The sequence below is a fragment of the Eurypyga helias genome, unplaced genomic scaffold (assembly GCF_000690775.1).
Source record: "Eurypyga helias isolate BGI_N326 unplaced genomic scaffold, ASM69077v1 scaffold22396, whole genome shotgun sequence".
Lineage (NCBI taxonomy): Eukaryota > Metazoa > Chordata > Aves > Eurypygiformes > Eurypygidae > Eurypyga > Eurypyga helias.
The window spans coordinates 486-27,468 of NW_010254944.1; the positions used below are offsets into that span (position 1 = coordinate 486).

Consider the following 26,983-nt stretch of genomic DNA (forward strand, 5'->3'; position numbering starts at 1 on the left):
CAAACGGAAGAGGTGTAATCTGAGGTAGTACTTACATGGAAGATGCCCTGATCTGATAGAATACAGCTTTGACTATGTTAGGGAAAAATACAGAATGGACGTTCTGTTTCCTGTCTGGAGCTGCATTCTCAGTGCATCCTTCTGTAGCGTAAAGGTGACTTGTGAAACTGTTTTTGCAGGAGCAGGATTACTTGCCCAGAGAGGTTATCTAACTGCAAGACTTGAGGTGCCTTCACAGGTGACAGCAAGGATGGAGCTGTCAGTATAACCAAGACGGTGAAGTGGCTGCTAGCTCTTTGCATTGCTTGCTGGCTGCTCAGGGGTATTTGTGTAGCGTGAGTATCGCAAAGTGTACATGAGGGTAAGTACTGACTAGTGGAGAAGTTCCAGTGATTGTTTGTGGTACACAGTAGCACCATTCTCCAGCTCCCCAGCCTGTAATAAGGACTCCACAGGTTGGAAGGGGTAACAGTTAATTCATGTGACTTCCATCTGTATGTAACTGCTGGTAGAGGGGTTTGAAGTGCTGAAACCTAGTCTTGTGCAAGGCCTAGGAGATGTATTCTTTGGGGAAATGAGAAAACGGTGATGAGGAAGGAACCCCATGCAATAACTTTAAGTTTATTTTGTTCCTGAAGTGTAGTTAATGCAAGACACTGTGTGAGTGAAGCATTCAGTTAAGACTATTAGATGAGTTAGAAGGGAGTCTTTCTCCTAGACAACTTGACTACAGACCTTTATATGAGAGCTCTTCCTTCAGTTCACCATTCAGCATGTGTTTATGCATTTTTTGTCAGGAATTGATTTGCAGTGTTTCAAGACTTGCCTGAAGCATGTGAAGTTTCATGGGTTTTTTTACTGTAAGGACTGCATACCCAACAACACCTACTGTAGGCATGCGTCCTTGTCAGAACTTAATTGTGAAGTAATCCTAGGTAAGAGAAAGTCCAGGGCATTGTTGAAGTTAACGAAATAACTAAATCTTTACAGGTTAGTCTCTTTCCCATGGAAAATACCCAAGACTTTGTATTTTGTGCTTCTGTGTTAGTTCCCAGTATGTGACAGTTGGATTCTACTGTGTCTTGAATAATCTGTTAAGGAAGTGCTTTTGCAGAACAAGACTCAAATTGTTTTGAAGTGAAAATTTCTTAACTCTGAGATAAGGTACATGTTGCCCATGCAGAAATTTTGCATCTAGAGGTAAATGGCAGAGGCTTTTTAGGACAAAAATAACGTTTGACTGGAGCCAAGAATCTGAGGGAGAGGCTTCAGAATAATATCACAAGATTAATAATGTATTAAATCAGTCCTTTTTTTAAACTGAAGATCTTAATGTTTTTATTGGCTGATATGTGGAGTGGATGTGTACTTGTTGTGGGAGGGTTGGGGTTTGGTATTTCTTGTTAGCTGAAGATATAACACCATAAGACGAGAATTGGTTGGGAGGTGGTGGTGGTGGGAATAGTTAAGCCCTATGGGCAGGGGACAATTTGGAGGTTGTTAAACATACTGTTAGTTGGCAGTGAAATAGTGTAGCTAGTCAAATTTCACAAGAAGGAAATTAACCATATGGTAGTTTTTTATTTTTAATAATACATTCATCAAACTGCCCATCTTTAAAAAGAGGTATTTCTATCAAAGATGACTAATGATGATGCCAAAAACTTTAACCTATCACACACATGATATAAAATAACTTCGTTTCATGGAAGAGAAAAATGCTTGTAAACTCACTACTGCAAAGCAGAGATTTATGTTCTGAGTAATGTAAATTATTGCCAAACAGGGAAAGCAAATTCTACTCTGATATTCTAAACCCCATTCGCTTACTGCCCAGTATGGATTCTTGGCTTTCTGTCAGTACAAGCGTAGCCCACTTGTGCCACTTTTCTCCACTGTCTCGGACAGAACTGCTTCAAAGCAGAGTAGCTGCAGCTTTGCCAAGTGTCCAGAGTAGTAGCATGGATGGAACTGCTGTCTTTGACACACTGGGAAGTAATTCTGTTCATGAAAATTAAGGTAATGGAGGGGAACCTGAGAAGGGCCTTAAGAAGTGGATGTAATTTTAATACTGGAGCAGGATCAGCAACTCAAGGGGTTGTTGGCTTGTCAGGGATTGGGTTGTTGAGCCAGATCAATGCTCTGAAAGATCTGATCTGCTTTACTTGAGACCAAATGCTTGACCACTACCCTGTTTCTCTGACCTCCATTTTGGCTGAGTTTGAGCCATCTGTGGAGAGTGACACTGCTGTGGAATGTTCACAATGAAGTATTTGTGAGACACAGCCACAAATGAAGTGGCTGAGATTTTTCAGAGCAGGGATCTGCTCTGAAAGTCCAGCACTTCTAGGTGACGATGCAGCTGCTGCCTTTCCATCCTCTATGCTGTTGGTGTGTCCTTCTGTATTTAAATCCATATGTTTTCTGTCTACATGCATCCAACTTCTATTACATTATTTTTATGCTGAAAAATTGCTTTATTGTCTACTGAATTGTTAACTATTGCACTACTTGAATGTGTTCTTGGTGGATGGTGTGGTATGCCTTTATTCACCTAGTGAGATTTGGAGGATTATGAAACTACACTGACATCTCTCTCAGTTGCTAACCACAACTAGCAGGTCAGGCTGATCATCAGCGAGGGTCTCATGGCTTATGAATATCCTGTCATGTAGTCATGGTTTGTCAGATGTTTCCTCTGAGAGCAGGGCCAAGCATTATTTTTAAAGTTAAATAAGTGCTGTTTAGGGTAAGATTAAGCTTAAACGAAGGTTGTACTTGATGAGAACAACCCCCTGTTGCACTGGGTCAAACAGTCACTCATGTCAGAGGTTTCTGTCACTTGTGAAAGTTGTGAGGTCAGTCTCTTCACTACCAGCTGAAGCCCACCCTTCTGGGCACAACTAACAGCACAGTTGACTTGCAAAACAGGTGAAACTGTGCAACAGTACTTAGGCAGTGACACAATTAAAAACAAACCGAAGAAAGAAAAAACCCTTGTCTGTGAGTTGTTTAGTGTAGCTGTACCAGCTGTCCTATCTCATCCTAATGGATGAAGAAGTAGGAGTCATCCAAATCAATTGACGTGTTCTGGGTGCATATCCATGGGCCTCTGTCAAATGACAAGCTGCCAGGGGTTGCAGGGCTGTGGAGAAGGAGCTGTGTATTTTCCCTGGATAGGCTGTGAATTGCCTACCAACACCTGCAAACCACCAAATCACTCATAAATGAATTTGAAAAATGCTGCGTGCCTTGAAAGCCTTGTCATGATTGCAGCAGCAGAAGTCAAATACATGGCTAAGCACTTGGAATGAGGAGAGATGGTCTGGCTGGTGTGGAGAGTCACAGTTAACCAGCTCCCTCATCCCTAAGGTCTTTTCTGATGTAGCTGACTTGCCTATGTTTTGGGACAAACACGAGGAGCTGTGTATTTTCCCTGGATAGGCTGTGAATTGCCTACCAACACCTGCAAACCACCAGCTTGGAAATCACTCATAAATGAGTTTGAAAAATGCTGCGTGCCTTGAAAGCCTTGTCATGATTGCAGCAGCAGAAGTCAAATACATGGCTAAGCACTTGGAATGAGGAGAGATGGTCTGGCTGGTGTGGAGAGTCACAGTTAACCAGCTCCCTCATCCCTAAGGTCTTTTCTGATGTAGCTGACTTGCCTATGTTTTGGGACACACAAGAGGAGTGAGCTGTTGTGGACCGCTTAGTGTTTCTCTTCTGGGAGAAAAAATAGTTTGCAGTATTTGTGTATCTTGGGAAGGGATGGAGAAGATCAAGGAAGAAGGTAAGCGTTTTCCTTGCAGAACTTTTCTGCACAGCACAAAAGATGGCTCTCAAGGGGTTGTAACTGGCTGAATTTTTTTCTTCATGTTTGTAACTTGCCATGGGATATGTATAGATCTGTGGCTCCCCACCTCTGGTTTATTGTATTAAACTGTACTTAAGCTGAAAGAAATGGGTTGTTGTAGCAGCTCATCTGAACTCTATGGAACTCAAACTTGTCACCAAGTTTATGAAAGTATTGGAACAGCCCTGATGATTTCATGAGAGAGTAAGTGTTTTTTGACTAAAGGTTTATAGGTCTTGTGTATGTGTAGTAGAAACTTGTGATTAGTGTTAGGAAACTTTTTTTTAAAATAATAAATTTCTTTTTTTTTGAAGTGGAATGTTCTACTTCAATGTACCTGCAGTTTCTTTAGGGATAATATACCACAGTGTGGCAACTGCAGCCATATGCTCAGACGAAGTGGATAAAACCCATTAGTGTGTGTGCGTGAGAGGGACAGGGACAAATGATTAATGATTAATCAGACAGAAAGCAACTTAGTAATAACAAAAGCGCATCATAAACTTCTTTGCTTTTATCTGTTAGGAATTAACTTTACATAAGTGATAAATTAGCTTCTGATTTGAATGGAATAATCTTTTTGTGCTGTTATGTTTGGAGAATTAATTTATACCAGTCTCTTCCACTGCTTTTAAAGGAATCTTTTGTTCTCTGTTCCTTTAAATGTGCGTAGAGGTGGTGAATGCCTCCATTAGTAATTACATGCAGCTTGCTTTCTGAGCATAAAACCTGAAAATATTATTGTGGAATGGGTAACCTTAAAGTGGCAGTTGGACTAAAATTCCATATGCCAGCAATATGGTGTCTACCGCTCCTCTGGAAAACTTGACATGTGCTTTCTGCTGTGTAAGTGTATTACGCCAGTGAGGGAGAAGTTCTTAAATCCATAGTAAGAGCCAGTGTTTAGCAACTTCTTGTTCCCGATTTGTTAATTTGGAGTGTCATGTTGCTTTGCAACAAGAAGATTGCTTTTCTCCATGTAGCAATATTGGACTGTAGACACAATTCCTTTATGGAGTTTAATAAAACAGTGAACCAAATAAGACATGGTTCAGTATGTTTTACACTTAGAAATGTGTAGCTTCAGAACATAAACAGGGTAATTGACAGGTGTCTTCTCCTTCCCAATGTAGCTGAAATTTGGATTGATGAAACTAATCCTGGGGGGGGTGGGGTGGAGGGGTTGGGTGGGATTTATGTGTTAGAGGGAAGTGGTAGAAACCAAGCATTGGTTCTCAAGATGTTAATAAACATGCAGTATGAATGCTTGTTACTGGAAATCATGCCTGAAATCATTAACTGGTTGTTGCAAATGCTAGGATATGTTTCTTGTTCTGAATGTGCTAGTATTCTTAAATAAAACCCAAATTATACTTTTTCTGATCTATTTTGCAAAGGAGAGGATAGACCAGTCCTTGCCTTGAGTACTGCTTAAATTTGGTAGCGGCCTCACATATACCTAAGACTAGTTTTTTATTGGTCTTCTGTTGTACAGCTTGTATGTGGTGTTCCTAGGTTCTTGTTTCTGACTGCCATCTTTCACCGAGTCTTACTGGCTCTGTATTTTTTGACCTCGAATACGAAGACCAAGTCACTGCTGTTAGTAATATCAGTCTTTGGCTGCTACTTCTTACTCTGCAAAGCAAGCCAGTCTGGCAAACTAGAACTTAAGAAACACTGCTGTGTAATGCTGTGGTTTCTTTTTTCTTTAGTGACACCAATTCTATTCAACCTCTTCTCAGTCAAATGCTGAGAAACAATTCTTGGTGCAGAACTTGCCTTTGTTGTCATGATTCTTAATGCTTGAGAAATTATACCCTTCCTGGCATTCATTTTTAAACACAGCAATAGGACCTCTTACTAGGGAGCACTGTTTTTGCTTAATTTGAACAGTGAGGTAGCTTTTTCATAGCTATAGCTGATCACAGTGCTAACTTGTTTAATCTCTTCCATTTTTATAACATAAGGCAAGAGAATTAACCCTAAATGATGTCCTGTAACTAGAGTCTAAAGTAACAACGGGTTGCAGCAACTATGTGCATTTCAGAAGACCCTTTGGATACAGGATGACTTGCTGTTTGGAGAAATGAAATGATAAAATAAAGGCTGGATCTTCTTTTCAGTTACAGATATTCCACCAATGTGCATCTCATTAAAACATGACCTTAGCAGCTCAGAAGTGATTGGGGAGGATGGAAGAACTCTTACATGCATAATATTTGGAAGTAGGTCTAGTTTGCCCCTGTAGTAATTTCAGGCAGTAGTGCATTTGTAAGAAAACGAAAAACTGTCTAGAGATTCAGTGGAGAGGGGAAACCTATCCTTTGTCTAATAATTTGTTTGTTGAGGTGTGGCTTTCACTTGCCCCTATTCTGAGACTAGAACACAAGTTTTCTGTGAAAATGTGCTGAACAACTTACTCCAGAACAAATCTTACTCTGAAGCAAATAATGTTCTGCTGCTTCAGAACAATTTACATTACTTTTAATGATCAATGGATAACAGTACTTGCTAAGAGGGTTGTTTTCCTTCTTTTCCCTTTTAAGTCCCAAAGGTTTTTCCATGATTACTGGAAGTGTCTGCTCATATTGACTCTTAAATGATGATCTTCAGCTTCCTCTCACTGAGGGAACATGTGTTGGAACAGCTTCCCAGTACCCTGACTTCATGGACAGGGTAGGCAACAGATGACTCATGTCAGTGTTATCCAATAAAGAGTGGAGAACCGAAAGAAGTCATTCGGTGTCTTGTTGCTGTTGGCTCAGAATCCTCATGAAGAGATCTTTCGTAATGAAACTGCATTGGATTTTCCATCACTGGTTACACCCACAGAATAGTGGATGTAGTCTGATCCTCTTTCACTGGGGATGTGAAAGATCTTTTACTTTCCTTGTGCCAGACTTCAAGTGCATCTCATGGATACTAATGGAAGGTGGCATTTAGAGCTCAAAGTGTGTGATGGGACAAGTGCAATATTTCTCATTGCTGTGGAGGGAAGTGATTTTCATAATAAAACTGTCTGTAATGGTCTAAGAAGCTTTGGCCTGAACAACTGCCATGCTTTGATCTCTGTCCTCAGGTAAATATGGTGCATAAACAAAATGATGAGTAACAGAACTGAGGAAAAGTACTGCTTTAGGTAGTTTTACAAGCTTTATGCTGTGCTGTATTTGTGTATGCAGCTTTAAATGTCTGGTGATGCTGCTGCAACTGTTCAGGTCTCTTCGCCTGCTGTATTTGTGTATGCAGCTTAAAATGTCTGGTGATGCTGCAACTGTTCAGGTCTCTTCGCTCTAGAAAAGAGAGTTGTAACAGTTTTCAGTCACTTGGTTAGGATGTAGTAAAATGTGTATGGAAACTGCAGATTTGTCTAAACTCTAACTGCCCTGAAAGGTACGGATTATGTCAAGGCACTCTCAGGTTAGCAGTAGAAGAGCAAAAGCTGTCTACTTTGCACTCTTGTGGTGGTGGTTATCCAGTAGTGCTGCTTCTTAGTAGGTGATGAAAAGACGAGCAATCTGTTCTAATGGTCACACTGGTGGCAGTACCGGACTGTGGGTTCTTTTCAGTGGTTATCTTCTGTTTGTGGGAATAGTGAAGTATAATAATGGTGTAAACTTGAACAATATTTTTGAGGCTGAGTCTCTGCGTGAACTTCAGAGAAAAGCCTGTCCCTCCTAAAATGCTGAAAAGTGCACAAGACGACAGCTGTAGAAGTGAATTGCTCTAACACCTATAGTGCCAAAGTAGCAGTATGAGAGATGGTGGTTACTTCTGTAACCCCTGAATTGGTGAGGAGCGTCCTGTCCTGTACTAGGTAAGTCACAAAGTGTCACCTCAGTGACATCATTGTGTGGCAAACAGTAATGACTGTTCTCTTCTGTCTTTTTTTGTTTATATAGCAACTACCTGAGAATTTAAAGTGTAAGGAGTAGGTGCATCAAAGTGAGGGGTTTATTCACACCTGAACTGGGAAAATCTGTATCAACTTCCTTGCTCATTCTAGTGTCTCAGCCACTTCCTAGGTATCAGCTCTTCAGCTGCAGAGAACTCAGAAGATTCTTCTCATCAAGCAGGGAAGCTATTCAAAGCTGTCATCTGGAACTTCAGTAATCCCAGCTGAGTTGCTTCCTCTGCTGTCTTGGAACCTTCTGAGTTTGAGAAAGGCTGCATATTGCAACTGTGTTTGAGGAGGGGAGCATTAATAGAACTTGCCTTATTCTGTTTGCCTGCACAAATCCTTCCTTGGAAGGAACAGAAACTGAGTTCACCTGACAGACAGTTAGTACATGTGACAGCCAGGTAACTCCTAACTTCCTAACTTGCGAGAGGTTTTGCGTGGATTTGGTTCTTGATGACCACAAATTCCACTAGGTTTTGTAAATACGGACTTCTCATTTATGAGTAGAGTATCTGTCTGTGCATAGGCAATGAGTGGTCAAGCTGTTAATCTCAAAATGGGCTGTAGGAGTACATAGCTGAATGCAACAAATAGTGCTAAGGTTTAGCTGTATGCAAACTGGCCTGCTCAACCCTCCTGTTGAATGAAAACCTTGTCAGCTGATAACACATATCCAGGTGGTCATCTAAAACTGCTTAGGAGAGGTTCTTTATATTGGAGTGTGTGATGTGCCGAATGTTTACCCCAAGGTTTATCATTACCAAAAAAAAAAAAGCTCTTTCAAGCATTCAGTCAGAAGATAATGGGAAGGTTTGTTACTTTGGTGTATCCATTTGCTTTTAAAATTTAATTTTTTCTAACTTTTCTCAAGGTAGATCTCCAAAGATGTTTCTTCCCCTTTCAACCTCAGAATGTGTACATATGTGTCTAAATATCTTTCAGTTAAGTCTTAAAGCTGATTTGGTTACACAAAGGCTACAGAACTACTCAATACTTGAAAAGTTATTCTCGAGTGTGAAAGCACTTTCTTAAATTACTATGTAATGTTTAGGAGATTTTACTAACTTGTTCTCTTACCTAAACTGACGACACTACAAGTCACTTGTACAAGCCTTGCCTGTGCTTGTCTTTGCAGCTTGTACAGCATAATAGTTGTGCTGAATAATAGAGCTAAACAAATGGACTTTCTCTCGAACTCCAGAGTAGTAGTGAAAAGGTCACTTGTTGTTTTGCTTGCCCTGGTAAAATGACAAAAAATCAGTTGTGGAGGGCTAGTCACTGTCACAGAAGTGACTTAACTTCAGTCAGGTTTTCCAGTTTGCTTGTTACCTGGTTCAAAACCTTGTGTGTTTGTTCAACTCAGGACAGTGGTGGTTCAGAAAACTGGCTGACTTCTGTTCTATTGCTTTTAAGTTTGAGGCAACTTACTCAAGTAGGACAAAGTGTTGGGAACAAGTGTAGCTTCCTCCTACAGGAGATGCTTTTTGTCAGGTTTGCAGCAGTATTGCTGTTTCTCTTTTCAGCCGCTTTCTTGTAGCAGGTCAAATAACTTCATCTTTTTAGGTAAACATATTTAGAGATGTAAAATATCTTTAATTTCTATTAAACTTCTAAAAGGATTTAAACAGTTATAATGGTGCCTGTAACTTCTCAAAGCAGTAGCCATTATGTACTCTCAAGTGTTGGTGGCACTTTAATATCCTTGTTCTAATGTGGAGTTGAATTGTCACCATTCTTCTAATGTGACATAGCAGTAGTCTGCTGTTCTATGTGGACTAGATCGTGTTACGGTTTTGTACATTGCCTGGCACAATGGAGCTCCGAAATGGTAACAAATTCCAGTGGAAAAACTGTTTTGAGGAAGCTGAACCTTCTGATTTCTCTGAATCGCTGTCAAATTTCAAGTTAAATTTTTTGAGACAAGTTAATAGAGGCTGTCCAGCTTCAACTAACAGTGACCAGGATTATTCCTTTTGTGTGCCAGAGGTGAAGCCAGCTTTCCCACTTGTGGGAATATAACAAAATAAGCAGTCTTAGTGGAGTTATTTGCATGTACTTGATTGTAACTCTGAAGCTGCTTACACAACACAGATTTTCTCCCTGTGTTTCAACTGAGAATAGTAGTAGCTTCATGTTAAAGGGCTACCCTGGGAAAGTCTGTCCATCCCATTAGGCATGTTCAGATGTTACTGTCTACAGTAATGGGGTGAAACAAATCCATTGGTACCAAGAGAAGTCCCACTGGTTTCAGTACAATGTGAACTTAGCATTCCAGTAGGGACTGCGAGGGTAAGAGTATGGCTTTCATAATGCTTCAGTGGGGTCAACACAGAGAAGTGGAATGTAATGTATATTATTGCTAGTCCACAGCACTGTTTTACAAGTAGGCTGCTTCCAGCCCTGTTTTGGGTGAAAATGGCTTTTAATGGCTGAATGTGGACTGTAGAAGTGGCTAAGAGTAGAGTCTACTCAAGATGGCATGAAAGACAAAAATTGTTCTGAGTTAACATTTAATTCATTCTACATACCTCATTTCTCAAAGGAACCACTGACAACTAGGAATTAGGTTCCACCACATAGTGCTTGTGTCATCCTGTTGTAGAACATGCACTGGTAACATCTGCTGCTACACCAGAGTTTATTAGCCCTTACCACTTAATCTCTTCAAAGAATAATTTCCTTCTCAGTGTGAGTCAAGAAATAAATAGCAGATGCTGTTGAAAGTTATTAAAGCTTTTTTGGACATGAAAAGCAGTTTGTTACTTTACCACATGTGTTATTAAAAACTAATAGCAGAGTAAGTTTTCATGTAACTCAGAACTCAGACATTTCTTTGTGTGGTTTTTTTTTTAAAAATATCCTTTATCTGTTATTTCTGCTGAGTACCTGCTTTGTGATTAGTTTGCAAGTTGTTTGTGGTATCTCCTCATGTAAGCGGGTCGTCTTCTACATGCTGAATTCCTTGCAATGCCTGTGTAAGTAGTCACAAGCACTGAAGGCAAAATCAAGCTGGAAAATAATCACATAATAAGTTTCTGACACACTTACGGTTTTTAATGGTGCTGTAAATGAGCACTGTCCCTTGGAAAACAGCCCACTTATTCTACTTAATGGAACTAGATATTGTTGAGGCTAATTAACACATCACATCTAATATGTGAGCAATGACTTACACCATTAACTTACTGTACACTAGAATTAACTGTTAGCCAGGTAAAATGAGACCTAGAAAAGACAAATTGTCCAATACGCTACAGAAGGTGGATAATTTCTGTGAAATACCATGTTAGTACATATCCTGCTGGTGAAGAAACTTACTGGGGGAGGGCTTATGCCAGAACATGACTGATGTGAGTTTCTGTCACTTCAGTCATATTACTGACTACATGATGATATTTTTAATGTAACACCAAAAACTCAGTAAGAAAAGTTACTTCATCAATACAGCTGATTTTAGATGACTTTGTATAATCCTAGTGTTTCCCTTGAGAGAAGCAAAGTCAAAGAGGGACAGAACTCTGTCCAATTCTTGCTTTTGCAAATTGACTTAAGTAGATAGATTAAGATCTCTTACATATTCCTTCTCTGCCTCAGTACTTCATTTAGCACTAAAGCTGTTCAGTTTTTGTAACACACAGAAATAAACTTGCTTGATGGGACTGCAGATAAATAAGCCAACCTTTGTTTTCATTTAGGCTATATTAAAATACAGTTAGTACCTGTCAAATTAGCAGTGTTTGCTAAATAAAATGGGTGGTAAAAAGTAACAACAGATTCTGTAATTAATGAAATACTGAGGTAAAATTAAGGCATTTATAGTGAGCATTTGCCTTGTGTGTGATTTAGTTGGACTTCTTGTAAGCTTGAGAGGAGGAAATTTCTCTTCTGTTCTGCATCTGAACCATAAGTAGTAATAGATAATTCATAATAATTTGTCCTTTTTCAGCTCTCTGAATATTTGTTGTGCCAACACATGGATGAGTTGGAGGCGGTATCTGTAACAATATTATTAAATTGGTGTTTCACTTGAGTGTGTCATTCTGATAATGAAAAACATCCTGGGGAGAAAGTATGTTACTTGTGATGTGTAGCTGTAGCTTGGGTTGGTTTAGAGACTCTGTGCAGTACAAAATATCTATATTAGAAACACAGCAGAGTGGCCTGTAAGAATTTGTATCTGGGAAGAAATCTTTCTTCATGATACATTCTGTGAACTTCCTATGGTGAGGCTTTTTATTACACTGTTACTAACAGAGCCCAAAAGACTTAATCTTAAGTGATCTAGATACTTTTACTTGATTTAACAGTTGGAAGGCTGGGGGGACAAGATGAATCTCTAAATGGGGGGGATGGGTGTGTATGTGAAGGTGATGTCATCAATCAAAATCCTTTCAAACATGCAGATATTGGCAGATTGTCAAAGATGATACAAACCTGCCGGCAGCATCATGGTGTTTAGTGGTTGCTTGCTCTTCAGACAAGCATCTGAACAAGGAGCAAATTTAGCTCTAGGATATCACATGTATACACAGATTAGTACTGTACTGAAGGATAACACATCTACAGCAGAATTTAGATTAATCTTTGCTGTGGAGCTTAGTGGTGATGCACAGGTCTGAGTACATGAACTAGAAGAACTTTTGGAGTCTGGATGCTGTTTGGTATGAGGAACTTGCCTTAGGCTTCCTTGTAAGCCAGAAGTAGCTAGTTGGAGCTGTGCATCTCTTGTAGAGAACAATTGCTGCATCTTGTTTTTCGGGATGAGTTTTGTATGTGCTCAGAAGTCAGATGTCTTAAAGTAGCTGTAACTCAGGAGTACTGGTTAAGAAGAAACTCTGATCCTGATGGAAGAATTACTTTCCAAATTAAAATAGCTGTGTAAAAAGTCTCACATAATCAATATGTGCTTTTGTTTTTCCTTTATATAAAGTTGTGCATTGTGTAATTAGCTAAATAATCAAAGCCTCAGCTCTGTATTGGTAACAGTTAGTAGACAATAGCAGCATGAATAAAAGTATTTTGGTACCCAAATGATGTCACTTTCTGGTTTCCATATGGTTCTCATTTCATAGTTATGTATTTTACTTGGACAGCAGGATTTCCCTAGCCTCAAGCCAATTGAATTTGTCTTAATCACCAGTGTAGACAGGTAGGTCAGTTTGCTGCTGTTAGGGACCAGATGGCTGGAGTGTTCTAATTTACTTGACTTATTGCCAGATGGCTTTGAAACTGTACCTTGCTATGCCTGGAATGCGGTCTCCAGGGTAATCATGAGAAAGCCAGGAGCCAGTATACAGCTTCCATATTAATGGAAAGGCAGAGTAGGCTCCAGTTCAGCAGTCTCTTTCAGTTCATGGCTGGCTTGAAGGAAAAGTGGTCCTGTTAACTGCTGTCACGGGTAGTATATGGGCATTGTTCGGTGTAAGCTAGAAGCAGGGAGAGAATTCAGCTGCCTATGTCTTTGGACTTATTTTTCAGTCTCTAATTGCATTGGCCTATTCCCCTACAGATAAGTAGAAAAACTTAGAGCTTCTTAAACTGGTGTTAAACTTGCTAATTGCAAGTGACATACCAATCCCAGTTATAATTCAAAGCAAGATGAGTGGCATACTGGAGGCGTAAAAAATTTGATTTGTTATAGGCTTCCAAGAGACCCTTTGGAAGAAAGGTAGTTCTGTGTTACAAAAAAGGGTTACACTATTGTCCATTGGTTATTACTGACTCTCTTCAGCCTTACTGGGTGAGAAGGGTTACGTTGTGAGGAGTTACCTGTAAACCTGTTCTCCTGGAATTTTGAGAAGCACTTCAGCATTGCTTATCTCTTGTGTTCAGCTTGCAGACAGTTTTGTCTCTGCTGGAAGCTGTTTGTCATCTGATGACAGTTTCTCAGTGACTTGTGAAATTCAGGTGTGACCAAGAAATTTCATGCTATGCCCCGAAACTGTGACTTGCATCTGACAAAGCTTTAGTCTTCTGTATGCCAGCAGTTCTGTTGGGTTAACGTTTAACATGTGGATTGTGACTGCTAAGAGGCAGTGCATGATAAAACAACATTCGATCCAACAGCTGTATTTCTAAGAGCTGAGTGAAATAGCCTGAAATACCAACAAATGGATCTGCTTGATAATGTAAATAAAACCCAAGTGGATTGCAGTCAACATACTGTGACTGACAGCAATGAAGGTAAACAGCTAAGTCCTGTTTGCTTCTCCTCTGCTGCTAGAGATCCTTCCTAAAAAGCTTTCCATGTAATTTGGCTCTAATGACTAGTTTAACAAAGGGAAAACTGAACAACTGAAGGTAGTTATTGAGCCTGTGCCAGTTCTGAACTGATGGAGACAAGCGGTCTCTGGACTCAGTTTGCGATAATGGATCTGCTTTCTAGGCCTTCAATGGGCAAGCCTCATGGGGAGGGGTGAGCTCCATGAAAGGTACAGGATATAAAACTGGATACCATTAATTTCAGTTGTTTTCGGTGTATGGTCATGTCACCTGAAGTCAAAATGCTTTCATGACAGTTGAATTCCTCCCTGCCTGTGTTTTGTGGCTTGTTTTTCTTGTCTGGACTGAGATGTATGTCATCTATGCCAGCAAGGAGTGGGCGTTAATTTGGTTTAACTTTGGCTTGCTTCTCACTCTGCTTGATGGGTTGTTCATAATCTTGAAATGTAGGCCAGTTTTAATTTCTTAAAATCCTGTGAGATCAGTTCTAGACATGGATATGCAGTGTTGAAACTGCTGTCACTGTGCTGTTACAGCAAATATTTAGGCTTAATATTTCAGGACAGGCATATAAAGAAATTAGAAGTTGTGGAGAACTTCATGGAACTGCACTGACATGGAACAAATTCCTGATGTGAGATTTAACACTCCCATCATCATGTCACCATTCTTCCTGGAATCTTGGAAACATGGAATAATGCATAAACCAGCAACTGGATTTTCATGTGAGATGGCTTATGGTGAAGTTGCATGTACAGCGTACAGACCACGTCCCTTTGAGTGGCACTCCAATTTGTCAAGCAAAATTCATACTGTAGCTTATTCCTTGGGGAAAACTTGGCCTCTGCTAGTATTTCAGCCAGGGCTGCATGTGTTCACTGGATGATGATAGTGGAATATTCTTGGGGACCTTGCTAAAAGGACAGGTGTTTGAAACTAGCTTCTGGAATGTTTCACAAACAGATTATCCCAAGGTCTTCCTTCTTAACTGGGGAAATCCTATAAGCTGCAAGGAAAATTTCACTTCCTGCATTTGGCAAATTGGTGTTGTCAATATGAGTTCAGAAGAACCTTTGTTGGAAAAGATAAAAACATACATCAACAACAAAACAAAAAGAACAAATAACCGCCCCCAAACTAACTTGAGACTCTCATCTTACCTAGTTTTGTGCTTGATTCTACATGATACTTACAGTTTGTACTTTAAACTTGTAGAATTGAAGAGAACGAGATATTACTGTTTGTGGTGTCTTTGTTTAAACAAACTTAGTATTACAGAAGCTGAAACTCCTTCCCCTTCTCACCGAACAGGTGCTCTTTGGTATATCCAGCAGGCTAAGAAGATGGGAAAGGGACCTTGTGGGGTGCTTATGTCTGGTCACTCCTGCAGTAGAGGCAGATATGACAACACTGCAAAACTACCTATAATGAAAAAACTCAGCCTGATCAGAAAGCCTTCTTGCTTTTCCATGGAGAAAATACTCCACAGCAGGAAGCTTAGATCATACTGGTGTTATACTAATCAGTGGCAGATAAGAGTGTGTGAGACCTACACAGGTGGTTAAAAACCAAAAGCAGCAGAAAGCTGTCCCCTGGTTCTTCCAGCTGTATTCCTAGAGGGCCTTTCAGTGGCCATGTATGTCCTCTGGCTTGTTGTGCATGTCCCATTTTTCCTTTGAATTTCTAGACGTGCCAGCTGTTCACTGCTGTTAAGTAGCAGGAAAGTAATGCATTTGTAATCTCAATTCAGCTGATTTGCCACCAATGTCCCAAAGAGTATGGAAATGAGTATGGATGGGTAGAAGTTGTAACTGTGAAATGGTCTTTGTGAATTTTGCTTGAGAGCTTCCTTTCCTCTGCGCTGCCCTGGGCAAGTACAGTGTTCAAGGAGTCATGGTCTCTTCGCTGTGTTAACCAGTGCAGTTTCTTTGGAACCATGAGTAATCGCCACTTAAGTATACTTCAAAGCAGAAGCTTCTAGTCCACAGAGACTGTTGCTCCCTAGTTAGGGAAAAAGTATCTTAAGAGGTAAGAATATCTAAAACCCCAGTAGAAATCTTGAGCGGTTCTTTCCACATGTATACTGTTAGATGTAAATAAAATGCAGGTTTTCCAGGTAATTGTTTTGTATTAGCATGAAGCTTGACATGCTTTCTGCCTGAAATAGGGAATGTATAGGTATTACATCTTAATGAGGGAAAAGATCTTCCTTCTTTTGGTAGTGAAGTGTGGAGAAGGTAGTTGAGTGAATGTCCTACCCTGTGCTATGCCCAAGGACTGCTTAGCCCATATAAAATTCATTCTGAAGAAACAGGATCTTATTAAAACTAAGTAAGAAACAAAACAAGAAATCCCCCTAACCACAAAGCTAAAAAGGGAACCCCACAAAACTCTTCTGGGGTTGCATTTTTTAGTCATGTGGCTTCATGTTTTGAGACTTGTTAAATAGTATGTGGAGTACACTTGTTTTTTACATTCCACCTCTATACCTTGGCCACAAATGTGGAAAGCAGCTTATGGAAAAGTTAATAGCTATGTAAATAAGATATTTGTTCCTCTGAGGCAAAAGCTTTTATGCTTAAAAAGAGTCAGGGAATATATACTGTATTGATACTTAAAATAGGGTTAAAAAGTACATTCTTGCACAAAGGTGGGGGGACCTCTTAAACTGAGGTCTCATGGGAACTACCTGGAACCTGGTGTCCTGCCTGTGTGCTGTATAGTGCTGAGGACAGCAGAGGAATGAGTATTTCTGCTTTGAGATGGACTTGGAAGATAAATCATCTGGTTTTGGAGTTTAGGACCAGGACTGTTATAGGAAAGCTTTGAGGTTTAAATACTCCACAGAAAATGACGATGGGAACTGATTCACACTGTAACTTTAAGACTGAAGATCTTAGCTAGGCATTGCAAAAATTGTCCATATATGTGTATGTATAAATAAAGTGTGTATATACCTGTAATTAGTTGATAATTCTGCTTTGATTAGTGAACTTGTCTCTCCTATAAAAGGATACACTTATGCTTTCCAGGCTGTGTGAAGAAATGCTTTTAGTATGGCCTAATAAAACCTAGAGTGTGTTGTAACCTGAGCAGAGGTTGTCTTGGTTGGTCCTGCCTGTTCAATATAAAATAGCCATAAGGGTTGTTTAAATTATCTTCATCTTAAAGCTGCCACCCCTGTTGTAAGCTTCATTTTTTCATGTTTTCATTAAACTGTGTACACTCAGATATATGTTTAAAATAAACTGAACTACATGCAGACTATTCCAGCTGCAAGAGGAAACGTGAAGGCAATGGGATTTCCTCCCAGTGCTTGTCTGGAAATAAAGTATTGGTCTTCATTTGTCACCTGATGACAGCCTTCTGTCTGAAAAATGTGTAATCCCCAATATATGTAAACTACCCCTTTTCTTTGTTTTCTTGATTGTGTGTGTATACAAATGTGAAAAAACGTAGGAAATGCTCAGTGTGTGCAATGGAAGTGAATAGAGCAAAGCTGGTGTGCTCTCTGCTGGCTCAGCTACCCCTGTCCCAAGAAGCGGGGCATGAGGTATGTTCATAACTCTGCTCCTCAGGTGTGACCATGCACTTCAGGAGACAAAGCAACCCTGCAGTGCTGTGTGCTAGGAGGGAACACTCCTGTTAGTGAGCCTACAATGACCATATGAGCAAAACCAACTGTTACAGTCACGACTGTTAACCTCTCTGCTCTTCTCTTCAGTGCTTACAAACATCGGTGGGAGCTATTTGTGTAGTACTAACACATTAAAAACAAACCAAACAAACAAAAAACCAAAAGCCCCAAACAAATGTAGACTAGGCTGGCTCTGTGTTTGAACCAAATAAAGTACAACTAAATACTCCTGTGAAGTCCCCCTGAAAAGGACCGCATGAGGAAGACAGTTTTTGGCAAGTGGTGTAAATTTGCAAGGGAACGGAGGTTCTGGAACGCTGTATGGCATTAGACTTGGCAAGTGCTGTGCGTACTGGCACACGACAGCATCTGTCAAAAATCAGGCAATCTTTAAACAGCAGCTGATCCTGGATTTTCAGGGCTATCTTGTCTAGCTGGAGTAGGCCTGGCAGCTCTTGACACAAACTAGTGTCTGGATTAAAGACCCTCTGCATTGTGATGGCTTTCTGAATAGCTTATTCAGCTGGAAAATACAGTGAACAAAGGAGCTGGAAATATTTTGTCAAGCTGGTGATCTCACAGGCCAGAGAGCCAACTACCAATTATAAAGACTGCTATTGTGGAACACAAGAGCTAGTGTATAGAGAACTCCAGATCTTACCCTATCTCTGTCTTTATTAGCTTCTGCATAATTATTTTTGCCTAAAGGGTGGTGTGGCTGTGCGGTGTAGTCTCAGTAACTATCTATGTTTTCCTAACAGATTCAGTTGAATAGCAAAATGGGGGTAATTTTTTTTATAAACTTTGGACTTAATTTCTGACTTAGGGGTTTAGAAAGGAGGGAAGCCTACAGCATTCACAGTGATTAAGTTTTTACAACTAAGTGTAGCAAACAAACAGTGTTGTCTCTATGGAGAGTGGGAAGAAGAAAAAGTGCCTGTCTCCCCACAGTTAATTGAGTTAGAGATGTTGGCAGGAAACAATGTGTGACTTGGAAAGCATTAGACTAACCGCAGTATATGGTGGTCTCAAAACCAGACACAGCGTCAGCAAACCTGGTGGAAGAAATTTTCAATGTTATAAATTGTTGTTGTTATTTTGCTATTTGTTTTCATCTAGGCTTTATAATGAAATTCTGAATCTTAAGTGTGACTTCTTTTTCTGCAGGTTGGAAAAGAGACTGTGCAGACAACAGAAGACCAGATCTTGAAAAGGGATATGCCACCAGCATTTATCAAGTAAACTAATTTTATTTAATTTAAATCCTCTATTGTAGGTATAGGAGATGGATTCTAACAATAGATCGTTGTTACTTATTTCTGCTGTATAGATGAGAAATATGTGTGAACAGCTCACTGGGGTCTTGAGGCTGACCTTTGTCAGGAATGACTTTTCCTGCCAACAGTGACTGTTCCCATTACAGTCTATACAAACAGGTACATATCTAGGCTATGGCTGTATTTTCCTTTAATAATAATAAAAAAACAAACCCCACCCAGAGTAACAGTGGTACTTACCTATGTGCTGTTGCAGTTTTGCTTAACAATGTCAGAGATATCATGGTGTTCTCAAGCTTTTCTATTAATTTGGTTGGTAAAGTGTGAATTTGTCAGTATAGGCAGCTGATGCATGCTCTAACTGCCTGGCAATCTAAGGCATTGGAAGAGCAGTGACTGATGCTCTTAATTCCATGGCTCAGCATCAAGGACAACTGACTTTCTCCTTTTGCTGCCTTAAGTCTTAAAAATCATGTATTGCTTCTGATGGAATTACCAAGCTTCTTACTGCCCACAGGCAAACTTTCACTGAAGTGACTTTGCCCGACAACCTGCTGAATGTAGCAACTGCTCTGTTGGTGTTGTCCAGTGTGTACAGAATGACTGAATAATTTACTGCGTTCCCAAGCACAAAACTGGCAGTCAAAAAACAAAAGCATCGAGGCAACTAAGAAAATATGAAAATGGAGAACAGAGATGGTGTCTAAAGACAAAGTTTTAGTTAGGCAGTAAGAGAGGATTTAGTTTGCATCGTAGATTGACAAAATGAACGATAAAAAAATGCCTAGGACCAGGTGGTATTGCCGTAAGAGTTCAGGAATGACATAGCTGAATTTTTAGTGAAGTCCGGTCTCTCACTTGATACCACTTGGTATGGCAAAGCTGAGCAGGCTGGAACCCTTCATCCTGGGAAAGGTGACACAGGGTATTGGTGCCCTGACAAAGGCCTAAGGAAGTAGGAGTTACACGGAGAAGATGGAAACTTGCACTTCTCTTCCTGTACAAGAACTTGATGGGGGCATTGCTTTAAGCTGATAGTTTATAAACCAGTAATAGGGAGGAACTTATTTGTATAGCAAGTTATGTACGGTTAAAATCATTTGAGTGTTTGGAGGTCAGTAGATAAGTACTTAGAGGAATCCATTGTGGGTTATCAAATAGACAAACTGCAGGAAATCCCAAGAACTAAAAAGAGTTGGAGGATGGAGTGCCCAGAGGAAGTGTGATAAATGCTTATCCTGTTCTTAACCTTCCTCAGGCATCTACTTGCGGGTACTTTTGGAGACAGGACACTGAGCTAAATGGGCCTTCGATGCAGTCTACTGCAGTGTTTGTTACGCCGCGTTCCTGTGGTGTGATCGTGTTTGGGTTTTAACACGATTTTGGGATTTTTTTCTTTTGAGGGGAGTGTTTATGTATTGAAATGAAACCAAAACTTTTTTCTTGCTTCTTGATGAGTTGTATACGAACATGTCATTTGGAATGCGCTTGTTTTCTAGGATGTGCAGTGTTGTTAGCTAATTTCCATCTTGTTCACCGAGACGAGCAAGGGATTAAGGAAGAGATTTTCTTAACTGCTATACTGCAGCCAGTCCTTGATCACCACTTAGCAGACTGTGGAGACTTAATAGTTAAATTACTGTAGAAATGTGATACAAGCACTGCTGAATAATACCGCTTTATGCTGGGTGTAAGAACTCTTTCTACAGCAATCCATGACTGCTTGAATTGTGGTATAATGAAAAATGGGAAACAAGACTGTCCATCACAGTAGTGAAACCTGCTTTCACATAGTACTTATCCTAGGTGCAGTAACCTGAACCTGGAATGTTCAGTGGCCTTTACGAATGATCATCTATTGCCTTTGGCGTTTTTTGGTTAACGTGGAGTTTATATCAAAACGACCAAGTACATGTTAACAGTTCCTTGCAACACTGTGGAGTGTGTTGTTGCTGACATCTGTGTTGTAGGACAAGTGGCAGTCACAGGTGAGCTGCCAAGGGACTCTTAACCTGTTCCTGCATTAAAGGGCAGGATTTGAGTGCAGGAAGTGCAACAGTTGAGGATAGGTGGTTTTTGTTTTTTTTTCCTTTCCTGAGAGGAAGGCTTTTTGTTTGTAAAATACTAGTTCAGGAATTGGCATTCCTCTTTGAGGGAGTGCTCCAGCAGAACTTGTAGTGGCGCATGGATGATGGGTTAAGGAATAGTGCACATGTGCTAGCACCGCATTCCCTGTCTGTATTTTCTCCATTCAAAAGGACCACTGGTCTTGAGGGAGCCACTCTTGGAGGATGAGGGAGGTGATGTGTTTATTCTTTTCAGAGATTTGGGTTTTGGCTTGCCTGAGACTGACACTGATAATGAATATGTGATGGTAATCTGTAAAAAGTTCCTAATGAATAAATAAGATGGTAATCTGTCAAGTTTTTCAGTGGGAGTGTGATTGTGCAGCACAATAATTTGGCTGTTGAGAAGCTATCATGCATCTCTTCGCTTGCTACTGACATAAACCACGTTGGAACGATTGACCTAGAGTTAAAAAATGCTGTGTTCTTTAATTGCCTTAATCACATGAGTGATGCATATCAGATGTTTGCAGCGTGTTCATATTACTTGTTATACTGCTGTTGTAAAGAAGGGAAAAGCTGTTATCTCTATGCAAAAAAAATAGGGTAACACCTGATTTGTTTACACTGACAAATTTGTCTGTGTTTTAATCCCATATTAGCATTATTTCGGTAGCCAAGCTGTAGATGCTGTTAACGGTATTAACAAATGTAAAATACTTGCTTTTAAAGTTATATTTCTAGACCTGCAAGTAACCTAAATGGTAGTGAGTACATTCACTGCAACTTAAGTGATGAGCAATTGAAACGAGCATTATTCAAGCATCAAAGGCATTGCCTGGCATTTTTGCACGGGCATCTCTGGGAAAAGGGGAGGGTCAATCCTAAAACTTGAAAACTAAAATGGCAGTTTAGCATAGGGTAAACTTATTTTCTCACATTTCATAAAGAAAACACTGACAGGAATCAAGCTGATGGGCTACCAAAGTAGTATGGTTGCAAATATCACAACCTGTGTTTTCTCCACTAAGAATTTGGCTGATAACAATGTAACTTTATTGTAATCATGACTCAAAAATGAATACACATTTTTATAAAACCAAGCTGTTTTAGGTTGCGATATAATACAGATATTAGAAAATTCACCATAGCAATGAATTGCTGTTAAAAACTTTTGCATATGTTTGGTGGTTGTGATAGAACAGGTGAATATTATAATTGCAGTGAATATCTTTGGTGGTGGTTGTTTTGTTTTCTTTGTTAATTAAGGTAATTTAATTACTTGTTCTCCCAAATTCTGATCTTTTGTTTCCTATCGTGTATGCTTTGCAGGGCATGGGGAGTGTCTGGTTTTTAAACACCACTCTGCTTTTTTGTACATAGTGCACATTCCTGAAGTCTTTCAAATGCATTAGGAAGTTTATACCAAATAGACATTGTACAAGTAAAATGCAAGTTTAACTTGTGGAGATTCAACTCTAAAAGCTGTAAAAGAAAACTCTGAATCTTTAGAAACTTAATTTTTGTCAATTACGGTGACTTCTGGGGTAAGACACATTCATGTCAATTCCTTTCTTTACAAATAAAAAAGCCAGCCTTGAGATAATCGTTAGTATTAAACGGATGACCATGAAATTGAACTCTAGGAAATGAAGTGTTTCTGAGCCTATAGCTTGGAGCTGGTTGAATAGGTGATTTGTTTAATCCCTTTCTTGGCAGAGTTGAAAGGAATACATTTAGGAATCATGCACGGAAATCTTAATTCAGTCAAGACTGTTGACTTTGATAACACAGCTGAGTACATTGCATAGTAATGAGCAGACCATTCTCACTTTCTGCCTTGAATCCCTCTATTTTCTTTCTCGGTTACATGACACCACCATCTGATGTGCTGAGCAGACGTCTTGCTAAAGAGCAGGTTATGATCATAGAATCACAGAATGGTTTGGGTTGGAAGGGACCTTGAAGACCATCTAGTCCCATCCCCTTGCCATGGGCAGGGACACCTTCCGCTAGACCAGGTTGCTCAAAGCCTCATCCAGCCTGGCCATGAAGACATCCAGGGATAATGATAAGGTCAGCTGGCCTAATTCCATCTACTCTTGGGAACTGGTAGCTGAAAACTTTACTTTCTGAAAAAAGTATGTTCTCCTGTAAGGAGGGTCTTAGTTCTAGTATAGTTACGTTTAGATGTAACCATTAAGTTCTGCCATTTGTGTTAGCAAGGGATGTAGGGGAGCAAATGGGGTAACTGCGGAACTTTGCAGTATACTTAACTAAAAGTGTGTCCAAGCAGTCAATAGAAAATGAGCTATTTCCGCAACGCAGAAAAGTTGCGATACCAGGTAGTGTTGCATTAACAGGAGGGCGGTGTTTGCTGGAATGTTGTGTAAGTTGAATGAGCACACAGCACTCGCCTGCGTAGAACCTGTGGGCTAGGCTACACGTACATTTCTGTCAGAGGCACAGAGGGAATGGAGGGAAGTCGGGCAATGTAGCCATTAACTACACTCGTGAATAGCATGCAAAATCCAGACTTCCCTTCATGTTAGCTGTTCCCCTAAGCTGTTGTGAACTAATTACAACAAGAGAACAAACCCGATAGCTTTTTGGTGGTTTAGTTCTTGATATTTTAAAATTGTTGTGTTAAATCACTTGATGGAAATGAAGTTCAGAGCTCACTTGCTGATTGTAGTACCTCTGTGCTACTGTAATTACTTACTGCAATGTCTTGCAAAACCTCTTTTCTGTTTTTAAGTGTAGAATTGCAAGCTGTGTTTGAAATTCATACCTTAGTGCTAAATCTTGTGGCTGTTTAAAATCCTGTTTCTGTCATGTTAATAGACTCTGAAGAGCTGGACTACAGCTTCAACGAGCAGAGCAGGGCATCTTGGTTCGCATAATGCTATGTTCTTTTCTCTTAATGGCTAGCTATTATTTAATATTCATTAATAGCAATTCCTTCCTGAATCACAGTGCAAATACAGGGCTGATAAATGTTAGGAATTGCTTTGATTGTGAAGTCCTAAAAGAATAATTGTTTTGTCCCCTGCCCTTGTTGTTAAGAATGAAAAGTGTTTTGCTATGTGGGGCCCTCTCCATGATGACCCTGGATTGACTGCTGTACATGGGATATTTCAAACTTCCCCTGCACTGGAAGATTGAATGACGTCTGAAAAACTGTGTCCTTCTGTTGCTGGTTACTTGTTAAAATAAATACAAAAAATACTCTGCTTTTTAAACTATAAAGGTGTAGAATGATCAGTTTGCTCGCAGTGTTTTAAGTAGTAAAGTTAAAAACAAATCCTGCATTTTCTCAAGTCTGTCACACAGAAACTAATCAAGTTTTGTCTGATGCCTTTCCACAGAGTGGAGAACGCCTGCACCAAACTAGTTCGGGCAGCCCAGATGCTGCAAGCAGATCCCTATTCAGTACCAGCTCGTGACTATCTAATTGATGGATCAAGAGGCATTCTTTCTGGAACGTCAGACTTACTCCTGACCTTTGATGAAGCAGAGGTAGGAATCCCAACATGACTGGCATAGGTATCTGCACACGAGTAGTAACTCAAGTATCCACCTAACTTAATTAGCTGATCTAAACTGGAGTAGATGGATGTGGTTTTGATCATTTTAGCTTGATTGGAAGCCTGTTTTGCGTCCTTTTCTGTGAGAAGGAGCTTAGGCTTCTTGCTGCGTTCTGCTAAGAGCATCTTTGTATGACATAATGTTCAGGCGTTGCCTGTGATTATTCCTCAGAAAAGCCAGATCCTGTCAACTGTCTTACATCTTGCTGACACTTTTCTGTATTCCCTTCACCATACCCATTACTGACCGCTATATTCTCTGTGTCCCTTTGCTGAAAAGCCCTGAGCCACTTCCGACTGTGTCCGTCTGGCTCATTAGCTGTGGCAGTTTAATTGGCCGTGGGGCACAGAAGGTAGTAAAATGTGGACTGGCTGGCTGGTTAGCCAGAAGATGTGTTCTGATAGATGTAACAGTTGTTACATTTCAGCTGCTGCGCAAGCCAAAACGTGGCTCAGAGGTGCTGTTTGTCCATCATCAGATGGACAAAAAAGCCCCCAGAGTTGCAAGGAGACTTAAGAAGGTTTCGAGTATCTTACATTTAAAACTGTTTCTCTGTTACAAATAGTGATTCTGGGAATGTAGAGTCAACTCATTTCTAGGTAGCAAATGCCACGCTACTGGGAGGAAATGAAACTCGCAGGAAGTCTGATGCTCATTCTACATCTTACCCTTGGCACAATCTGTTAATCTATGAAGTTGTGCTCCTTTTCCTGCTGTTCTGGGTAGTCCAACCTGGCAGCCTGGTGTCTCATTTAATCTGCTCATGGTACTGTTAGCACATTCCTCTGAAATGAGGAGAATGCTGCGGGATTTCTCTGCGGCCCTTGTGATTACACATTATTTTAAGTGATGTTTAACAGATACTGTCAAGTGTTACAGGACAGAATTACAAGTAAGTTAATAGCTTTTAATCTCCCTGCTTCCTGTGTTTAGGAAATGAGTTGACTTCTGTGGGGTTACTGCTTCATTGAATTAGTCTGAGAACTGCATGTTAACCAGAAGGAAAACGTTAGTCAGGAATGATTGACTCTTCACAAATACAAAACTTGGCACGTCTCTATCCTACTTTGCTTCAGGATAAACTAACACTGGGACAGAACTGAAATGAGCTTTGGAGGAAACTGTGTTCTGTTCTAGGGACTGAACACTGCATGTGGTAGATAATTAACATTTAATTACCAACTCATTCTTCAATGAGAACTCTATGTGGTGGTGTCAGAAATCGTGTGGTTCAGGAGGTTTGGAGATTAACCGAGGGAGAACTCTGTTTTGGAATCAGGTATCAACTGAAAAAGTTGGGCTGAGGCAGATGTCCAGAGGCAAATCTAGTACAGTCTTCAGACATTTCTGGAAAGTGTAAGATATTGGATCTACCTTTCCCACTGGAATGCTGGATAATGCTTTATCCATATGTAAAGCTGTATGGTGGATAATATTTCCTCTGAAAGCTTGGAGTCTGCTTTCTGTGTAGTTTTACTTTGTGACTGAAGTTAAATGTTGTTTGTTGATGAAATGACACTGAAAACCTTCAAACGTGCCAGCGTACTTAAACACGGTTCCTTATAACCTGTGGTGTCAGTGATGTCCTTCATTTGTTGTACGAAGGGAAAACACTGGAAGTAGGATTTTGCATTTCTGAGTAGTGGAATGCTGATTAAGTATTGTCTTTGTCAGTACAGTGCTCTTGAGTAATGGCATTGTGGGTAACTTAATCAGTATCCCACAGCCTTGTGGTTGCCCGTATGTCACGTGGGCAGACGCTACACCTATTCTGCTGTAATAGTAGGCTTGTATTTCGGATTCGGGGTAACTTAGCTTCATCTAATAAATGACGGAATGTTCCTCTTTTAGGTCCGTAAAATCATCCGTGTCTGCAAAGGAATATTGGAATATCTGACTGTGGCGGAAGTAGTAGAGACTATGGAGGATTTGGTGACATACACAAAGAACCTAGGGCCAGGTTTGATATGCTATAACCTATCATAAACATATTAAGTATAGTCTTTTCCGCTACCTTTTTTTTTACCCCTGGCACTTTCCTCACCCAAGTTTTTTGAGTGTCTGGACAATGATAAGGCAGTTCCTTTGAAGGTGTCTGTTGGAAAGAGTTGTAAACTAGAGGGTGAATGATGACTATTTTCTGATTCACGTTCTCTCTTAAGAATTTGTAAGAGTCAAGATGTTTGTAACTAATATGTACCACACAGATGATACATACTGTATTTTTCCTACGTTATATTGTGTGTGGGAAGTAATCATGCACGAGTAAAACACTGTGTGTAATTAAGCACTCACAGCTGTGAAGTCCATTAAGCTGATAAAATCTCTGTAGTAACTGAGATGACTTAGGCCTAGTAGGAATTTCTTTGAGTAGTATAAACTACGTATCATATGTTAATAACTTAATGAGGTTGCAAAACAGCTGTTTTGCAGTGT

At 40.0% G+C, this 26,983-nt stretch overlaps 1 protein-coding gene across 1 annotated transcript in view; it reads left to right on the plus strand.

Moving 5' to 3' along the window:
- Window positions 1–17,872: 17,872 nt before the first annotated feature.
- The window catches only part of VCL (vinculin), a 35,731-nt gene continuing 26,620 nt past the window's right edge, over window positions 17,873–26,983 (plus strand). Inside the window, exons 1-4 of the mRNA XM_010153175.1 lie at window positions 17,873–17,935; window positions 18,784–18,854; window positions 24,328–24,478; window positions 26,399–26,507. Coding sequence (XP_010151477.1) covers window positions 17,873–17,935; window positions 18,784–18,854; window positions 24,328–24,478; window positions 26,399–26,507 — 394 coding nt within the window. The remainder of the gene's footprint in view (window positions 17,936–18,783; window positions 18,855–24,327; window positions 24,479–26,398; window positions 26,508–26,983) is intronic.